Source organism: Triticum aestivum, chromosome 3A (genome assembly GCF_018294505.1).
Source record: "Triticum aestivum cultivar Chinese Spring chromosome 3A, IWGSC CS RefSeq v2.1, whole genome shotgun sequence".
Classification (NCBI taxonomy): domain Eukaryota; kingdom Viridiplantae; phylum Streptophyta; class Magnoliopsida; order Poales; family Poaceae; genus Triticum; species Triticum aestivum.
Window position 1 is genome coordinate 714,984,089 of NC_057800.1, and position 18,790 is coordinate 715,002,878.

At 47.9% G+C, this 18,790-nt stretch overlaps 2 protein-coding genes across 2 annotated transcripts; both read right to left on the reverse strand.

Moving 5' to 3' along the window:
* Positions 1–9,956: 9,956 nt before the first annotated feature.
* On the reverse strand, positions 9,957–12,375 carry LOC123059373 (amino-acid permease BAT1 homolog). The gene is made up of 5 exons (XM_044481955.1): positions 12,143–12,375; positions 11,753–12,032; positions 11,276–11,677; positions 10,787–11,206; positions 9,957–10,700 (listed from the first exon to the last, which is right to left on the reverse strand). The coding sequence occupies exons 1-5, from the start codon at positions 12,259–12,261 to the stop codon at positions 10,353–10,355; spliced, it is 1,569 nt and encodes a 522-aa protein (XP_044337890.1). The 5' UTR covers positions 12,262–12,375; the 3' UTR covers positions 9,957–10,352.
* Positions 12,376–13,426: 1,051 nt separating this feature from the next.
* On the reverse strand, positions 13,427–17,845 carry LOC123059374 (amino-acid permease BAT1 homolog). The gene is made up of 7 exons (XM_044481956.1): positions 17,478–17,845; positions 15,486–15,504; positions 15,164–15,383; positions 14,826–15,007; positions 14,380–14,669; positions 13,920–14,048; positions 13,427–13,775 (listed from the first exon to the last, which is right to left on the reverse strand). The coding sequence occupies exons 1-7, from the start codon at positions 17,843–17,845 to the stop codon at positions 13,427–13,429; spliced, it is 1,557 nt and encodes a 518-aa protein (XP_044337891.1).
* Positions 17,846–18,790: the final 945 nt, after the last annotated feature.

The window sequence follows — 18,790 nt, forward strand, 5'->3', positions numbered from 1 at the left end:
CATATATCATGTGTTCTCATATCTGAATATGCAATCTGACAAGACAAAACTTCAAAGAGTAAAGATTCAATTAATCACAACAAGAGTATAGAGGGGAGAAACATCATATGATCCGACTATATTAACAAAGCCCATGATATAGATCAAGAGAGAGAGAGAGAGATAAAAACACATAGCTACAGGTATAAACCCTCAACCTTGAGGGTGGACTACTCCCTCCTCATCGTGGTGGCCGCCGGGATGATGAAGATGGCCATCGGAGATGATTCCCCCCTTCGGCGGGGTGCCGGAACGGGTATATATTGGTTTTCGGTGACTACGGAGCCATGCGGCGACGGAACTTCTAATCTAGGTTAACCCCGAGGGGTTTCGAAATATTTAGAAATTTATAGTGCAAAGAGGGGGTGCGGGAGGCCACCGAGGTGGGCACAACCCACCTGGGCGCGCCAGGGGGGCCTGGCGCGCCCTGGTGGATTGTGCCCCCCTTGGGGCACCCCCAGGTGCAGCTCTGGCCCAATGGGTTCCTTCTTGTCCAAAAAAAATCCCCGTAAAGTTTCATTGCATTTGGACTCCGTTTGATATTGATTTCTTGTGATGTAAAAAACAAGTAAAAAACAGCAACTGGCACTGGGCGCTGGGTCAATAAGTTAGTCCAAAAAAATGATATAAACTTGCTATAAAATGATTGGAAAACATCCAAGAATGATAAAATAACAGCATGAATACTTCATAAATTATAGATACGTTGGAGACGTATCAATAGCTGTTCTCTATTTCTATCCATAGGTACCTTTCATATTTGGTGATATAATTTGGGAAACGTTTCTCGGCCGGTCGCCCCTCGCTCGCCCGCGTTTCTACGTAGAAGCGGACTGGGCCACGTGACTTTTGATGGGTCTTTGAGCAAGATATCCTTTTTCTTATCTCCTCCATGTTGTTCTAAAAAATGTCCTCCACCTAACTTTTTTTCTCTGCTTTCTTTCTTCCTCTTGCCTTGTTGCTTCTGTCCTCTCTCTTTACGCACGGTGAGCTTGTCAACGCAGACAACATGACCTCCTGTTGCTTCTGTGAGCACCCCTCCCCCAATGCTGCAAGCATCTCTTTCCCCACGTGCATCATACTGCTGCCCCGTCGATGGTACAACCGGAGAGATCTTTTGCTAGAATCGGTGGCACCCCCCCCCCCCCCCCTAGAATTAGCGTTGTGTTTTGTGTTTTGTGTGTGCTTCAACAAGCTCTGTGCAACCGCAAATCTGCAATCAGCACCTGAGAAAACTAAAACCGTCCATGAAAATCTTCAAGCGGATATGGCGGAAGCTGGGGGCGGCCAGTGCTGCAATTGTTGACAGAAAAAGGTTCAACCCTATTAAAAAAAAGCTTCAATCAAGCACTATGCAACGAAAAAAATTCAATCGTTGACGGAAAAGCGTCAACCCTAGATGAAAAAAGCTTCAATCAGACAGTGTGCAACAGAAAAAATTACAACCATTGATATAAAAAGCTTCAACTGTAGATAAAAAAAGCTTCAACTGATGACCGGCAATAGAGAAAAACTTTATAGAGGCTTGTGTTTCCACGGAAGCTAAAATCGGCGTTGGCGGGTGCTGGAACTAGTGAAGACAAATGCTACAACCGATGATGATGTTTCTTCCGGTGATGGCGAAGCTATAACCATGCAATTCATAGCTACAACCCGGCATGAAAAAAGTTGTAACCAACAAGCACGGAAGCTGTGACCGGCGATGAAAATAGCTACAACCGTCGAGCACGAAAGCTACAACCAGTGAGAAAAAAGCTACCACCGACGAGCCCAAAAGCTACAACCGGCGTGCAAAAAAGTTGCAGCCATCGAGTGATTTTATTGTAGCTAGCCCAGATCTGCCTACGAGAGCTTCCGCTAGAGTTTCCAACGACAACTCGAATCCAGTTGAAGCTAGCTCGTCATGCATGTGGTATTGTAGATCAATTAATTAGCTGCTTGCATGCTAGCTTTACACGTAGAACCTACACTCCGAAGATTTGATAACTTTCTGAACCTGTTCCCGGAGACTCATGTTGAACATCTTGTGACGGAGGAATCTGACCACCAAGCAATCCTTGTAAGAGCGTTGGAGACAGCTCCACTCGCGAGGGAAAAAGGACCGCGCCCATTTCAGTTTGAAGAAGCATGGCAAGGCATGAACAGTATGATGCTATGATCGCCCAAGCATGGTCAGCTGCTGGGACGAATGAAAATATAGTGGCGGGGGTTTGGGAAAAGTTGAGTAAGATGATGGGAAGCATGCAGCAGTGGGCTAGAGAGGTGTTCTGGTCCATTCGGAGACAAATAGCAAAAGTCAAGACGCATGGAGCAGAGTGGACACATCGGATCCTCACTGGAGGTCCGGGATATTGAGGAGCAGCTGCGAGGGAGGAGCTGCTGTACCGATAGTGCTCGCGTGTGGACTGGCTGCGGGCTGGCGACCAGAACACCAAGTATTTTCAGAACCGGGCTTTGCACCGCAAGAGGAAGAATACTATCCGTGCGCTACACAGAGACGATGGTACGAGATGCATGGTTGACGAAGAGATGAGAGAAATGGCAGTCAAGATCTATGAATCCTTGTTCACATCAGAGGGCTTGGTTGATGCACAAGTATTATTAGAAAACATTGATCATTTGGTCTCGGCCGACATGAATTGCAAACTAACAGCTTCTATCTCCGATGAGGGGATTGAAGTTGCGCTGTTTCAAATGGGGCCGACGAAGGCACCGAGGCCGGACAGCCTGCCTGCTCTCTTCTATCAACGACACTAGTCGTTGGTAAAGAGTGATGTGTGCTCGGCAGTGCGCGATTTTCTTAATGGGGCAATGACCCCTGCTGAGTTCAATGATACGGTTATTGTTATGATCCCGAAAGTGAACTCACCGGAGTTACTTTCGCAGTTTCGCAATATCAATTTATGTAACGTTTCGTACGAGATAGCTACGAAGGTTTTGGCAAACAGATTGAAGGGTATACTTCCTCTCCTTATCTCTGAAGAACAGAGCGCTTTTGTGCCAGGGCGGTTGATCACTGACAATGTGTTGGTGGCATACGAGTGTGTGCATGCTATTCGGCAGAGGAAAAGGAAGAACAGTTTATGTGCGATCAAATTGGATATGATGAAGGCATATGACAGGGTGGAGCAGATTTTCCTAGATCAGGTTATGACACAGTTCGGCTTTGCCCCTCATTGGGTTTCCATGATCATGAGGTGTGTTACCTCGGCACGCTTCTCGGTTAAACTTAACGGCGGGCTCTCGAGGAGTTTTTTACCCTCTCGCGGTCTAAGACAGGGCGACCCTTTGTCACCTTACTTGTTCCTTTTCTGCGTAGAGGGGTCTTCGGCACTCCTCAAGAGGGCTCAGAATGATAAACTTTTAATGGGAGTGAAGTTCGGGAGCACTGGCCCCCATGTAACTCACCTCCTGTTTGCAGATGACAGTATAGTTTTCCTAGAGGGCACAAAGGAGAACATGGAGACCCTAAAACAGATCCTCACCAAGTATGAAAAAGCATCAGGTCAAAAAGTAAACCTGCAGAAATCTTCCATTTTCTTTGGAAGAGGGAGTAATGATAGGATGAAGGAACAGATGAAACAAGCGGTGGGGATTCAGTCGGAAGCGCTTAGTGAACGGTATTTGGGTCTTGCAACACTAGTTGCGAGATCAAAGGATGGCACGTTCTAGCATGTTACTGAGTGCTCAAAGGGCAAGGTTTGTCTAAAGCAGCTAGAGAAGTTCTTGTCAAATCTGTGTTGCAAGCGACTCTGACTTACACCATGAGTTGTTTTCACCTCTCGAAGAAGATGTGCCGGAACCTGACTTCGATCTCCTCTAAATTCTGGTGGGATGCAATGAATGGTGAGAGAAGGGTCCATTGGATAGCATGGCAGAAGATGTGCGCAAGCAAGAGGGACAGAGGTATGTGGTTTAGGTATTATGAGGCCTTTAATCAAGCTTTGTTGGCCAAGCAAGCATGGTGCATTCTGCAAGTCCCGACCTCTCTTTGTGCTAGAGTACTCAAGGCCCGGTACATCAAGGATGGCACGATCCTATCTGCCTCTTGCCCAGCTTCCGGCTCGTTCACCTTTCGAAGTATTCTGCATGGTCGAGATTTACTTTGAGAAGGCCTTATATGGAGAGTTGGGTCGGGGCGAATATCAACATTCATCACGACCCCTGGATACCCTGCAGCGGTAGCACAAAACCTCTCGGTCAAGTGTATATGCAGGGCATCACCAAGGTTGCTAATTTGCTGAACCCTGACGGGATGACCTGGAATGAGGAGGTGGTCGATGCGATGTTTTCGGGGGATGATGCAGCGGACGTGAAACAGATTGCTATAGGAGGACTGCACACAGATGATTTCCTTGCATGGAATTATACAAGGAATGGTGTGTTCTCGGTCAAGTCCGCATATCACCTGAGGATGTCTACGAATAGAGCGAGGACCGGACAGCCGGAGTCCTCGAGCTCGGTAGCAAAGCACAAGGGGTACTTGGCACTGTGGGAAACGAGTGCCCCTGGTAAAGTCAAAATTCATATGTGGCGCATGATATGAAATGGACTTGCTGTGGGTGCAGAGCTTCATCGACGAAGGATCTAGCCGGGCGCTTTTTGTGTGGTGTGTGCCTATGAAGAGACTATGAAGCATAGATTCTGGGGCTGCCAACATTCAGTCTTATTCTGGGAGCAATTGAGGGTGCAGGCGGGTTGGACTCTGGAGTTGCCACCACGGCATATTGAAACACAAAGCACCCTAGCCTCCTGGTTGCTTGACTGGTTTGCGCGGGCTTCTGGCGACGAGAAGGAAGTGATGCTCCAGGCAGCATACGGCCTCTGGCTAGCAAGAAATGAGGCTAGAGATGGGAGGAAAATAGCACAACCACATGAAATAATAGCTACAGTGCAGGTGCAGATTACGGATTGGAGAACATCTCATGAGATGAGGGCGTCACAACCGGAGCCAAAGATCATCCAGCGGTGGGAACCTCCTGCAGTTGGATGGGTAAAGATCAACTCCGACGGCGCGGTCTCCAGGCATGGGGAGAAAGGAGGAGGTGGGACGGTCCTTCGAGATCACCACACGACGTTCTAAGCAGGGCTATGCCACTTCTTTCCAAATATTACTGATCCTGAGATGGTGGAAGTTCTAGCTTGTAAAAGAGCAGTCTGCATGGCATTGATCTAAAGTACGGCGAGCACATGTGGAGCTGGACTGTCTAGCACTGGTACAGAAGCTTAACAACCAGGAACGGGATCTTTCTGCTCCCAGGTCTTGGGTGCAGGAGATCAAGGGGTTGCTCAGTTCTATGGAGGAGGCCAAAGTGACGTGGGTTCGACGTTCGGGGAATGTAGCCGCTCATAAACTTGCGAGAGTAGGTGTAGGTGAGAACCGTTCGGAGGTGTGGATGGGATCACCACCAGACTTTATTTTAGAAGTAATTTCAGACGAGATTCCTAGCTTCGGTTAAATAAAGCGGCATGATTTCCCTTTAAAAAAAAAGAAGATTTGATCTACGTTATAAATCCAACACGGAGCGTGGTGTCGGGCGAGTGCGGGCGGCGTGGCTAGTCGAGGACGAGCGCTGTGGGCGCCGGTGGCCGACAGGAGTGCGCGGCGCGTTGGACCGGCGGGCTGTGCAGTTTATTTTTTGTGCATGTTTAGACCTTTTTATCCAATGTGCGCGTTAATCGGCCGAAATTTGGGCCAGTCCACCGACGCCTACCATTGCCCATATAATTTACACACATGTTGTACCCATCTCATCATTTTTTTTAGATTTTTTTCCCAGGCCTCTTGGTTACGTTTGTGGATTTGGCAGTACATGGAGTATCAAACAAGAAACAAAGTTTCAAACGAGAAGCGACACCCAGATATATACTATGAGTCTGTCTAGATCTTAGTCGACTTAGACTTCGCGAAGTCTAAGTCGACTGACGTCATAAATAAATTGATCGCTCGTTTAAATTCGTTCGCATGCCTGGAGTCAGTTTCCCTGTTCGTTTTGTGTTGGCCTGCGTTGGCTCACCACGTGGGCTGCTGTTGGACTGTATTGACATTGTCCCTTCGTTGTGCCTGTGTTTGTTTTTTTATTTTTTATTTATTTGTGCTTTTTACTGGAATTGGTAGAACATTGTCCCGTTGGTGTATTGCTACACAACACAATGTAGCTCTTATTTTTCACCCTAGCATTGCTAATGCTCTGTTCCTTCTTTTTTTGTCATCCTGTTTTTTTTCAATTTTTTTTTTGTATTTTTAAATGATAAAGGAATATTTAATGGAACAAATAAAAAAATAAAAACAAACAAAATAAAAAGAAGAGCACAATTTAATTGTTTGTGACCTACGAATAACTATATGCGTCCGACTAGTGTGCAAATGGGTATCAATATTATTTTGGAAGGGGAAAAAGTAATTTGCATGCGAATGACATGTAATTGTATGTGATATGTAATTGTGTTCGATCAAGGACATGCAATTGCATGTGGCTGACATGTGTGCAACTAGGTAGACGAAGAAAGCAACTCATGTGGCCGACGTGTGTGCCACCTAATGGCAAATATTGAAAAAAGAAAAAACAATTAAGTTTGATGGTAAATATTTAAAATACGGATTTGAATCTTCCCTCATCCCTCACAAAACAACAAAGAGTTGCACTCTCTTTGAAGACATGCAATTATAGTCTAGCGACACTTGCACTTGCGTGCATAGTAGCAACTGCAATTGCCTTCCTTCACCCGGACAAAACGGTACTAAGTTGGAGTTGCAATCAGGAGACGCATATGCAATTGCGTAACTATTGGAAGACATGCACTTACAGTCGGGACGAAGCTTGCAGTTGTGTGCCTACTAGCATACTCCCTTCACAACAACATTAAAAATGTGTCCGAGGATCTGGACAAGTAACTCTTCTCTCCTTTAATATGATCCTTTTTATGAGAAAATGAGCGCTGTTGTCAGAATCAGACACAAAAAAAAATATTTTTTTCTTTCTTCATCCTTGGAAAAACAAAAAAATGCAAAAGAAGAAAAGGAAAAAAATTGTATGATTTCAAAAAATAAGAAAAAAAACACAAACTGGTTGTGAGACCGGGTGCTTGATTTGTGTTTGCAGGCATGGCAGAAAATGTGGGTGTTATGGTGCTCGTGTGACACATAGTGAGGGTAGGGGATTCACGGGGGAGCTCCCCCCCCCCCCCTCCGACCAAGCAAAAAAGTCTAGTTGCGAAAAATGTTTGTAAAAAGACATGTAGTTATACTCCAAGGGAAAGCGATTGCAATTGCATGACTAGTTGTCCTCCTCTCTCTTGCCGCCGCCCCTTCGACAAAACAAAGGCGCCTAGTTGCAACTAAGTTAGAAGACACTAAGTTACGACCATGCTAGAAGACATGCGGTTGCATGAGTATAGTTGGACATGCAGCTGGACACCTCTCTCTCGTTGCCGCCCCCTCCGACGAAATAAGGGCCCCCCTAAGTTGCGACCAAGTTACAAGGCATGCAGTTGCATGCCCATTATGGGACATGCAACTGGCCCCATCTCTCTCGACGGCGTCCCCTCCGACCAAACAAGAGTCCATCCCAGTTGCGACCATGGTCTAAGACATGTAGTTGCGTGCCTAGTGTGGGACATGCAACTGGTGCCTCTCCCCGTACAGCAAAAAATGGAAGTTGAGTTGCAACCAAGTTATAAGACATGCAGTTGCAACCAAGTTATAAGACATGCAGTTGCAACCAAGTTATAAGACATGCAGTTGTGTGCCTAGTGTGGGGCATGCAACTGGGCCCCATCTCTCTCGATGTTGTCCCCTCTGACAAAACAAAGGTCACCCAGTTGCGACCAATTTAGAAGACATGGAGTTGTGTGCCCATTGTGGGACATGCAAACTGGCGCCTCTCCCCGCACAACAAAAATGGAAGTCGAGTTGCAACCAGATTATAGGACATGCGGTTGCGTGCCTAGTGTGGGACATGTAACTGGTGCCTCTCCCCGTACAACAAAAAATGAAAGTTGAGTTGCAACCAAGTTATAAGACATGTAGTTGTGAGTTGTGACGATGCTCAAAGACATGCAGTTGCGTGCCCGTTGTGGGACATACACCTGGCGCCTCTCCCCGTACAACAAAAATGGAAGTCGAGTTGCAACCAAGTTATAAGATATGCAGTTGCGACCAAGTTAGAAGACATGCAGTTGCATGGCTGGTGTGGGGCATGCAACTGGGCCCCATCTCTCTCGACGCTGCCCCCTCCGAAAAAACAAGGATCCGACAAAACAAATGTCCTCCCAGTTGCGATCAAGTTAGAAGAGATGGAGTTGCATGCCCATTGTGGGACATGCAACTGGCGCCTCTCTCCACACAACAAAAATGGAAGTCGTGTTGCAACCACGCTATAAGACATGCAGTTGCGACCAAGTCAGAAGATATGCAGTTGCACACCTAGTGTGGGACATGCAATTGGGCCCCATCTCTCTCTACGTCGTCCCCTCCGACAAAACAAAGACCCCCTAGTTGATACCAAGTTAGAAGACATGGAGTTGCGTTCCCATTGTGGCATATGCAACTGGCGCCTCTCCCCGCACAACAAAAATGGAAGTCAAATTGCAAACAAGTTATAAGACATGCAGTTGCACGCCTAGGACATGCAACTGGGTCCCATCTCTCTCGACGTAGCCCCCTTCGACAAAACAAAGGTCCCCTAGTTGATACCAAGTTATAAGACATGCAGTTGCGTGCACATTGTGGGACATGCAACTAGCGCCTCTCCCCGCACAACAAAAATGGAAGTCGAGTTGCAACCAAGTAAAGCAAACAAAAGGGCTATACAAATCCTAGTTATGGCCCAATAATACATTTGAGGGGATTTGAGTTCAAAGATAAGCTTCAAAAACATGGATCTGATTTCACGAAAGTAATATTTCAGCAAAATCATATTCTTCGACCTACTAATGTCGATTAGAATAAAACAAAACAAGTGAATTGAATCACTCTTGCTAATGACTTTAGTAATGTGTATGAGGGGATATGAGAGAAGCACTTCTTGAGACACCAAAAAATATCCCAGTAAAGAACAATATAAATGATAGCACTCACCAGATTAAAAAAACAAAAAAATGTGTCAAAAAATAGATAACTAGCAGAGTTTTATATCCTAAAAGACAAAAAAGAATGTCAACTTAGCAAAAACCCTAAATACACGTCTGTCTTGTCACCTACTCATGAACATATGGTGTAAAAAATGCACTATACTCTCTGTACAGAGGGGGTGTAAAAATGTATCTACAAGTACGCATAAACATAAAAAAAGGTGTTGATAAAAAACTACTTGCTGTACAATTCAATGGAGAAACACACTTCATCTTCAGTCTCTTGGCCTACTAAAAGAAATTTAGTACTACTAGTTGCAAAACAATCTTTACTGGAAAGAACCTCAAAATAAATAGCAATAAAAGGGAAAAATCTGAATGACACTTGACAGTGGCACATAAAAGCGGAGCTTTATTTATCGAGATAAGTGAATCTACCTACAAGCAAAGAAACAAGTTTCATCATCAAAAAATCCACCACACCAACATTGCCGATAGACACGCATGAGCGAGAGACACTATTGTGCATGAACGCACAAAAAATTAAACCTAAAAAAATAAGGTCTAAACTATGGGGGCGATTCTCTGCTTGAAACTACTAATCACATATTTGATACAAACAAAAAAGAAGGCGTTGGGGGGGAGGGGGGGGGGGGAGTATGGACATACAAAATCCTAACTACTCTACTGGATACATGGGCACAGTGACAAACTGCTACGGTGCAGCAGACATGCAATTGGCATCAGTCCCAGGACAAGACCTCACGTTGCTTACTCACACAGCGCTACAATTATATCAGAATAATTTCAGAATAAGAAGCAAAAGAACTAAACTAACTGAAATTAAACACTAAAAAGTGCAGTTAACTTGGCGTTTTCCTCTTCTTAATCATCACGGGGTGGCCGCTTCCCCTTCCTCACTCTTTAATGCAGCCCCAAAACAAACACAGAAAATAAAAACGACCCGCACCAAAACACAGCCCAGCCCCAGCCCATCAGCAGCGCTCGCGTACCGGGATTACCAGTTCGACGGGGAAAAACAAAAGCGGGCCTGCCCACGCCTTAACAGGCCGAAACAAGGGACAAAAGTGACCCAGCACGAATCTACAAGGTGCTACAGATCGGACGGCTAGCCAGTCGACTGAGACTTCGCGACTGATTTTTAGCAGCGCCGATATACTATATACAATCCAAAGTTCCAAACGAGAAGCTATGCGACACGTGAATTGTTTGGTCCGTAGCTACAAGTCGACATTAGTGATGGGCCCCTCGAACCAGAACCTCGCGCTGACCACCCACGCGCCGACGCTGAGCAGCAACACGCCGCCGACGGCCACCGGCGTGTAGTTGAAGTTGTCCTTGGCCACCGGGTACGCCACCGGCAGCGAGAAGAGCACGGTGAGGAAGGCCACCCAGAGGACGGCGGCCCAGCCGACGGCGACCCCGTATCTCCCGAGGTGGAACGGCCCCGGCACGAACGACCTCCTCGCCGTCGTCACCCGGAAGAAGATGGGCAGCGCGTAGGCGATGTACTGCCCCAGCGTCGCGATCGACACCATCGCCTGGAACGCCACCTGACTCCCCAGCGACTGCACGCACACACGTACCAAAATCAGCTGTAAAAATCATGGTCGGGTGTCTGGAGATTCATGGCGGAGATCGACGTTGCACGCACCGTGAGGGCCATGACGAAGGCGACGACGACGGAGAGCCAGACGACGTTGAGGGGCACCTCGTTCTTGCTCACACGGAGCCACACCCGCGAGAGCGGCATCGCCCTGTCCCTCGAGAAGGCGTACCCCATCCTCGAGTTGCTGGCGATGCACATGGCGCCGGCGAAGAAGATGCCGACGGCGACGACCCCGACGCAGACCAGCCCTCCCACGCCGCTGCCGTACCTCCTGTCGAAGGCGTCGTATAGGGCCTGGGCGACGGCGTAGCCGCCGGCGTCGTTGTCCGGGCTGAGCAGGTACGGTATGTCCGTCACGATCGACGTCAGCGCCACCAGGAAGATCCACCCGAACGTGGTCGAGAGGGCCACCGAGCTGATGATCCCCATCGGCCCGCTCCAGTCCGCGTTCTTCGTCTCTTCAATCTGCCATGGTCGATCTTTAGATCTTCACGAAACTCCATGGAAATCTAGCTAGGATGAGCAGCAGCGTACCATGTGAGCGGACGCGTCGTAGCCGAGCAGAGAGTACTGGCTGGTGAGGAGGCCGAGGGCGAGAATGTAGGCCTTGCCATGGATGCCCATGCCGTTGTCGTCGTTGAAGTGCGTGAAGATGAACTTGGCGCTGGCCCTCTCCTTGGCCACCGCCGGGATGAGGATCACCAGCGTGAACGCGCCCGCCGTGTTCCAGAACGCGCCGAGCTTGCCGCACCAGGACAGCCACCGGATGGGGAGGCTGTTGATGAGGCCGTGCAGGACGAGGAAGAAGCCGTGGATGGCCAGCACGACGTACTTGGAGGCCGTGTACCCGCCGCCGTTGGCCCCGCCGGTGCCCAGCAAGACGATCACCTGGACCAGCTGCGCCAGGGAGAAGTCCGTGCTCGTCGTAGCAGCCCACTAGGACAGTTATAACACCGTCAGCAACGTGTCAAAACAGGAGGTGATCACGATGTACAAATGCCAGCGGCGTACCTGTCCGACGATGTTGAACCAGCCGGTGACCCAGGAGGCGAGGGGCGCCCACTCCCTGCCGGCGAGCTTGGCGCTCCAGTAGTAGAGCCCGCCGGAGGTCGGGTACGCGGAGCAGATCTCCGCCATGGACAGCGCGACGCAGCCGTTGAAGGCCGCCACCACCAGCCACCCGAGCGTCATGGACGCCGGCCCGCCGTACCTCAGCCCGCTGTTGTAGGTGGTGGTGACGCCCGCCATGACGGAGATGATGGAGAAGGAGAAGGCGAAGTTGGACATGAGGCTGCGCACAGCCCAAGAAAAGCACCAGAATCAATCAATCCAACGGATAGAGCTGCGCGCAAACGCCGATGATACGATGGCGAAGCAGAGCAGAGCAGGCGTGCGACGTACGAGAGGCCGCGCTTGAGCTCCTGCTTGTAGCCGAGCTTGTGCAGCCGCGCTCGGTCCGCGTCGTCGGTCGTGTCGCCGCCGCCGGCCACCCCCGCCGCACCGGAGCGTGACACGGCCATCGATCGTCTCTAGCTCTGTTTGCCAGCGAGTGAGCTCCTCGGTCTCCGGTGAGCAGGGAGTCAACAAGAGAGTGAGCGAGTGGCTTAGTGGAAACTGTCCGCGGCTTGGACCATTCGGGCGAGGTCCCTTTCGGGTGACCCGCCATTGTTGACGGCAAGGAGATAATTTATGATCACTTGTCACGTAGCGCAGCCACATGGAAAAATATCGCCGGCCGCGCGCCATTGTTTGTTTCTCAAAGAAAGAAGATACGAGTTTGACTCTGAATCTCTGATGACCTGATCGCCATGACGGGGAGTGGTAGGATAATATAACATGATCGTTTGAAAGGTTGATCTTCCTCTGTCACGGTGAACGGTCCTCCGTCATCTGGTTGGCCCCGGATCTTGGACTTGGATTGGGTATTGCATATGTTTATCTGAGAGAAAAAGGATGTGGAGTGTTGATTAGATTTTGTGCCCCCGAAGATTGGCACGGGTGAAGGTGACAGAGTACCCAGGTCAAATAATTTTGTCATCGAGGTGTATCTGTTGGAAGGAATGAGTCGACGCAACGTGCCTTAAGCATGGGTCTGTCTAGGACACATCTAGATGTGACATAACTATGTCACATCTAAGCTGATGTCCACTCTGTTTGTGGTCTATTTTTTTTATCCTAGTTTTTTTATTTCTTGTTGCTATATTATATACTTGTAGGAACTTAGATGTGACATCCTTAAAAAACATCTAGATGTGAATTAGACAAACTGCTTAAGCATTGGCCAACGCCAGGCACTAGCGCCGGTGGACCGGTCTAAATTTCGGCGGGTCGCCATGCAACTGTTCGTGAGAGGCATCCTCACACTGTTGGATGCCTCTCCCCGCATCATCTCCATCCTTCGGTTTGGTCAATGTGGTCAGAAATCCCCCTTGCATGTTCTATTGTTGACATCTCTGCCCTGGCCCCCATGCGTGTGCAAAAATTGCCGTTTTTTGGTAAATTTTATCATTGTCGAATGTTGGTTTTCTAAACCATTGACTAGATACTTTTTGCATGTCCATAGAGTACACTATGCCAAATTGTCCCAACGACCAACCTACCTAAAGAGCTTCTTGGTAATGCAGCTCCATGTGTAAACTCATCCACCACATATCAAATAAACTAAAGTTTACAAGGCACAAAATTCTACATGTCAACATTTACGATGGGTCCTTTGAACCAGAACCGGGCATGGAACACCCATGAGCCGGCACTGAGCAGCAGCACACCACCGACGGCCACCGGCGTGTAGTTGAAGTTGTCCTTGGCGATTGGGTACGCCACAGGCAATGAGAAGAGCACGGTGAGCAAGGCCACCCAGAGGACTGCTGCCCAGCCGATGACAATACTGTACCTCCCTAGGTGGAATGGCCCTGGGCTGAATGACCTCCGGGCCGTCGTCACACGGAAGAAGATGGGTAGCACGTAGGAGATGTACTGCCCTAGTGTCGCAATCGACACCATTGCTTGGAATGCCACCTGGCTTCCGAGAGACTACATCCGAAGACAAGAAACACACACAAAAATAGGAACGTCAAGTTTTAGGTGTGCTAGCAAGTCCTTGACACGAATCATGCGTTCATGTTGTAAAGGTTTGGTGCTTCGAGTCGAGATCGAGATGGCAGAGGTATTACGCATCGTGAGAGCCATTATGAAGGCGACAACCACACAGAGCCACACAACATTGAGAGGCACCTCGTTCCTGCTCACCCGGTGCCACACGTGCGAGAACGGCATCGCCTTGTCCCTCGAGAAGGCATAGCCCATCCTATATGGAAATGTGATAGCAACTTAGCAAATAGTCATTAGGTTCCAAATTATTATGGATTTTTCATAATAAATAAAACATACAAAGTTTGACCAAGTTTATCGAAAAATATCAACAACTACAAGACCAAATTAGTTTCATTAGATTCAGCATAAAATATGATTTTGGTACTACATAAATTTGATGTTGTACGATATATACTAATATGACTTTTCTATAGAATTGATAAAATATAGAGAAAAACTTGACTTTAATATCGAATAATTTGGAGCACAAGAAATATCAACACTAATATGTCAATTGATATGTGGTGGTTGAATCACTACCAAACCTTGAATTACTGGTGACACATGCAACACCCGCGAGGAAGATGCCGAATGCGACGATGCCTATGCAGACGAGCCCTCCGACCCCACTGCCATACCTTTGGTGGAAGGCAGTGTAAAGCGCTTGCGCAGCGGCATACCCGGCAGCATCATTGCGGGGGTCTAGTAGGTATGGTATGTTCGTCATGATGGATGTTAGAGCCACAAGGAAGATCCAACCAAACACGGTCGAGAGAGCAACAGACGTGATGATCCCGATCGGTCCACTCCAATCTGCGTTCTTCGTTTCCTCAATCTGCAAATTTATTCCCGATAATGTGAGCTTTCTTGACCCAAATTTCACATTGAGGCGATACAATTGCACTCAAATACATATATATGCGCAAGAGGATAAGACAAATAACCATCAACATGAGTAGCTACCAGTATTGGGACAGGAGAAGATGTGTACCATGTGAGCCGATGCATCATAACCAAGCAATGAGTATTGGCTCGTTAGAAGCCCCACAGCTAGAATGTAGGCCTTGTCATGGATCCCCATGTCATTGTCCGTGTTGAAATGTGTAAAGATGAACTCAACACTCGCTCTTTCCTTGGCAACAACCGGAATCATGATCACCAGGACAAAGGCACCTAACATATTAACATATGCTAAGTTCAAGAACAATAAGTTGATCAATAATCACATAGTCATATGTTCAAATGCATCTTCTAAAGAAGAAAAAAAGACTCTCTCGACCTCTGCATCGATTGATGCCAAATGTCGTAACCCTCAGAATGATTATATACCTGCAGTGTTCCAAAATGCACCGAGGTGGCCGAACCAGGACAACCACCGGATGGGGAGGCTATTGATGAGCCCGTGCAGGATGAGGAGGGAGCCGTGGATGGCCAAAACAACGTACTTGGAGGCCATGTAGCCACCGCCGTTGGCTCCACCGGTGCCAAGCAAGATGATCACTTGGACGAGCTGCGCCAATGAGAAGTCCGTGCTCGTGGTGAGAGCCCACTAGAAGAGTTTAGAAAAGAGATTGGATTATTAGGAAGTTTGTCATGTGGGTGCACCATATCCGCTTTGAACCAAATAGACCACCAACATGTTTGAGCATACCTGGCCCACAAGGTTGAACCTGCAAAAGGTAAAATGGAACATAAAATAAAACATAGACCACCAGCGTGATTGCGGTAACACAAAAAGTGGAAATAAATAATGAATATTGTTTGTTAAACCATATCACGTCGGCTCGAGCTTTTGAATGGACATGCAATTCAATATCGCGTATGCTATATGTAGGTTGTCTGCATTTTGAATTCGGATCAGTTGATTCGGGGGAGAATGGAGGTGTAGATTCGAGGCCGAGCCGGAGACAAACGCAGCAGCGGTGTTGCTAGTGGAGGGGAGTCAGAGGGTGACGGGACGGAATGAGGGGGAGGCTCTAAATGACGGAAATGGATTTTGTTATTTCGGATTTGAGGGGGGTGTGGCTCTTATTCAATAAAAAACTGCCGGCTAGCATCATTCCGAAAGAGTCAATTAACGGTGGTGATAGAACTTGGATTGGTCACTTTAGTGTGCAACTTGTGCATACATCGAGTGGTCAAAACTTGACTCGGACTTGCAATACGTGCTAATCGTGTTTGTATACACCCACGACGCTGACGAGGCATGCTAGCGTGGCATGGGGCCTGTTTGTCAGTGACCCAACAATGAAGACAAGGCGTGTGGCATGCTTTTTTGTATGAAACCCCCTCGTTTTTTTTTTCATAGAAAAGCTGCTGACAACCGGTCCCAGCTATTTGCAGCACAAATTTTAATTGAATGGAAAAAAAGGTATGCTCAGGTTTCAAACCCAAGCAACCTCAAGTTCCCTGCTCGGAAAGTTAGCCAGCCAACCCATTCACCATTCATGTACATTAAGGAAACACAGGCTATATTTTTGAGAAAAAAAAAAGAAACACAATCTATATATCCTCAGTTGAATAACAAAAAATAGGAAAACATCGTAAAAATGATGCAGCCGCGGAGACTCGAACCCTGAGCATACCGTTAGTTTTTTTAACATTTCCAAAATGTTAGTTTTTTCTGAATTTTTATTAAAAAATGGAATTATAGTTTTAAATAATATAGATAAAAAGAGAAAATATTTAAAATAATATGTAGGTTATTATAGTTATAATTTAAATATATTTTTACAAACTGCAAAAAAAAATAGTAACATATTAAAAATGGGCCACACGAACTGACAAGCTGATGTCAGTTTTGGCCCATGATAGCAGCGGACACGTTAAATTGGAGGTCGCTAGTTCGCCTTGTCAGTTTTGGCACTATTTTTCCGTTCAATTATTATTTTTGCTGCTGACAGCTGGGACCCGCCTATCAGGGTCTTTTTGTGAAAAAAATAAAAGACAATGGCTTTCTAGGAAAAAAAGAAAAATACACACGCCTTGTCTTCATTGTTTGGTCACTAACAACGGGCCCCACGCCATGCTGGCATGCCTCGTCAGTGATGCGGGCATATACAAACATGATTAGCATCGTATTTGCACACCCGAGCCAAGTTTTTGCACCAGTTCAATGTATGCCACAAGTTCTAGCACTAAAGTGACCGTTTACACCAAGTCCTAACACCACCGGTGTAATTGACTCTTCCGCAAACTCTGTAAACTCTGTCCATCGTTGTAGCATTGCTCGGGGGAAGGGCGGCGCCCAAGAAGAAGGTGTAGGGGTTATAGGGATGCACATTCGATATTGTATTGAGATATACTGATTGATTGATATTTTATATTTAAAAAAAAACCTCAGAGATATCATCGACGAAGCTACCAAATCATGTACACTAGTTTCCATGACTCCATGCCAATAATCCCAAAAATAGCCTTCTAAAACTGATAAAAAAATCTCAACTAAGGTAAGAGAGTGCACACAGTCACACGCCGTCTGCTCGAGCTTTTGGCATGCAATTCCAAATTGTATTGAGATATTGTCGACCAAATTACCAAATCATATACTAGTATGGTACCATGTCAATAATCTGAAAATAGTCTTCAAAAAATGATCAGAAAATCTCATGATGATCAAACTAAGGTAAGAGAGTACACACACCAGCCGGTGATCCAGGAAGCAAGAGGCGCCCACTTGTCGCCGGCGAGCTTGGCGCTCCAGTAGTAGAGCCCGCCGGAGGTCGGGTACGCCGAGCAGATCTCGGCCATGGACAGCGCGACGCAGCCGTTGAAGAAGGCCACGACCAGCCAGCCGAGGGTCATGGACGCCGGTCCGCCGTACCTCAGCCCAGCGTTGTACGTGGTGGTGACGCCGGCCATCACGCAGATGATGGAAAAGGAGAAGGCGAAGTTGGAGACCACGCCGAGCCCGCGCTTGAGCTCCTGCTTGTAGCCGAGCTGGCGCAGCCGGGCTCGGTCCGCGTCGTCGCCGGCGGCCACGCCCGCCGCGCCGGAGCGCTGCGCGGCCATCGACTGTACGTCTGTACCCACCTCCTCTGTGTCCTTGTGTCGTCTGTTGTTTACCGTGGAGCTTTTCACAGATGGTTATTGGTGTAGGATGCCGGAGTCGACAAGAACCCGTCGTTGGACCATGCGGGCATGCGACATTGTCGACGAAGGGGAAGTAGTTTATTATGTTTGCGATTGCCGCGTAGCGCAGCTGCGCAAGGGTAAACAATCGGCGTTGGATGCAGACAATTTGACTGTATTTCTGACATGATGATTGATAGGGAGTGGGTCGGACGGACAAGATAGCAAAAGGCGGGTGCGCTCGACGGCGGTGGCGTTCGTCCCGGTGACGGTGGCGTTCAACGTTCGACGTCGGGGACAGCGCCGGCGAGTCCGCGGCCGTGAGGTTGACGGCGGCGAGGTCGGAAGGCGATTATTCCGCCTGTGTTCTGTTGGCTCTTGCGAAGTTCAGAAAATCAGGCCGCGCACTCCGCTCTCTGTTCTTGAGAAATTCCCCGGTTTATTTGCCACGGCATCGTCTCACATTCATTCTCGTGCTGGATTCCCCAGAGATTGCAGGCCATGGAAATCAAAGGCAAACGTTCTCCGGTTTATTTGCCACGGCGTCGTCTCACATTCATTCTCGTGCTGGATTCCCCGGAGATTGCAGGCCATGGAGATCAAAGGCAAACGTTCCCCGGTTTGTTTGCCACGGCGTCGTCTCACATTCATTCTCGTGCTGGATTCCCCGGAGATTGCAGGCCATGGAGATCAAAGGCAAACGTTCCCCGGTTTATTTGCCACGGCGTCGTCTCACATTCATTCTCGTGCTGGATTCCCCGGAGATTGCAGGCCATGGAGATCAAAGGCAAACGTGTGGAAACCTGTCTGGAGACTGAATATTGCAACGAAAAACAGAGTGAAGAGCACTCGGCTCAAGATAACGCTTTTGCTGCAGAATGACCA

Coding starts and splice junctions, on each gene's coding strand:
- LOC123059373 (XM_044481955.1), bottom strand. CDS start 12,261: ATGGCCGTGTCACGCTCCGGTGCGGCGGGGGTGGCCGGCGGCGGCGAC. Junction 12,033..12,142: donor GAGCTCAAGCGCGGCCTCTC/GTACGTCGCACG, acceptor GGCTGTGCGCAG/CCTCATGTCCAACTTCGCCT. Junction 10,701..10,786: donor CCTTCGTCATGGCCCTCACG/GTGCGTGCAACG, acceptor GTGTGCGTGCAG/TCGCTGGGGAGTCAGGTGGC.
- LOC123059374 (XM_044481956.1), bottom strand. CDS start 17,845: ATGGCCGCGCAGCGCTCCGGCGCGGCGGGCGTGGCCGCCGGCGACGAC. Junction 14,670..14,825: donor ATGATGCATCGGCTCACATG/GTACACATCTTC, acceptor ATAAATTTGCAG/ATTGAGGAAACGAAGAACGC. Junction 14,049..14,379: donor TGTGTCACCAGTAATTCAAG/GTTTGGTAGTGA, acceptor ATTTCCATATAG/GATGGGCTATGCCTTCTCGA.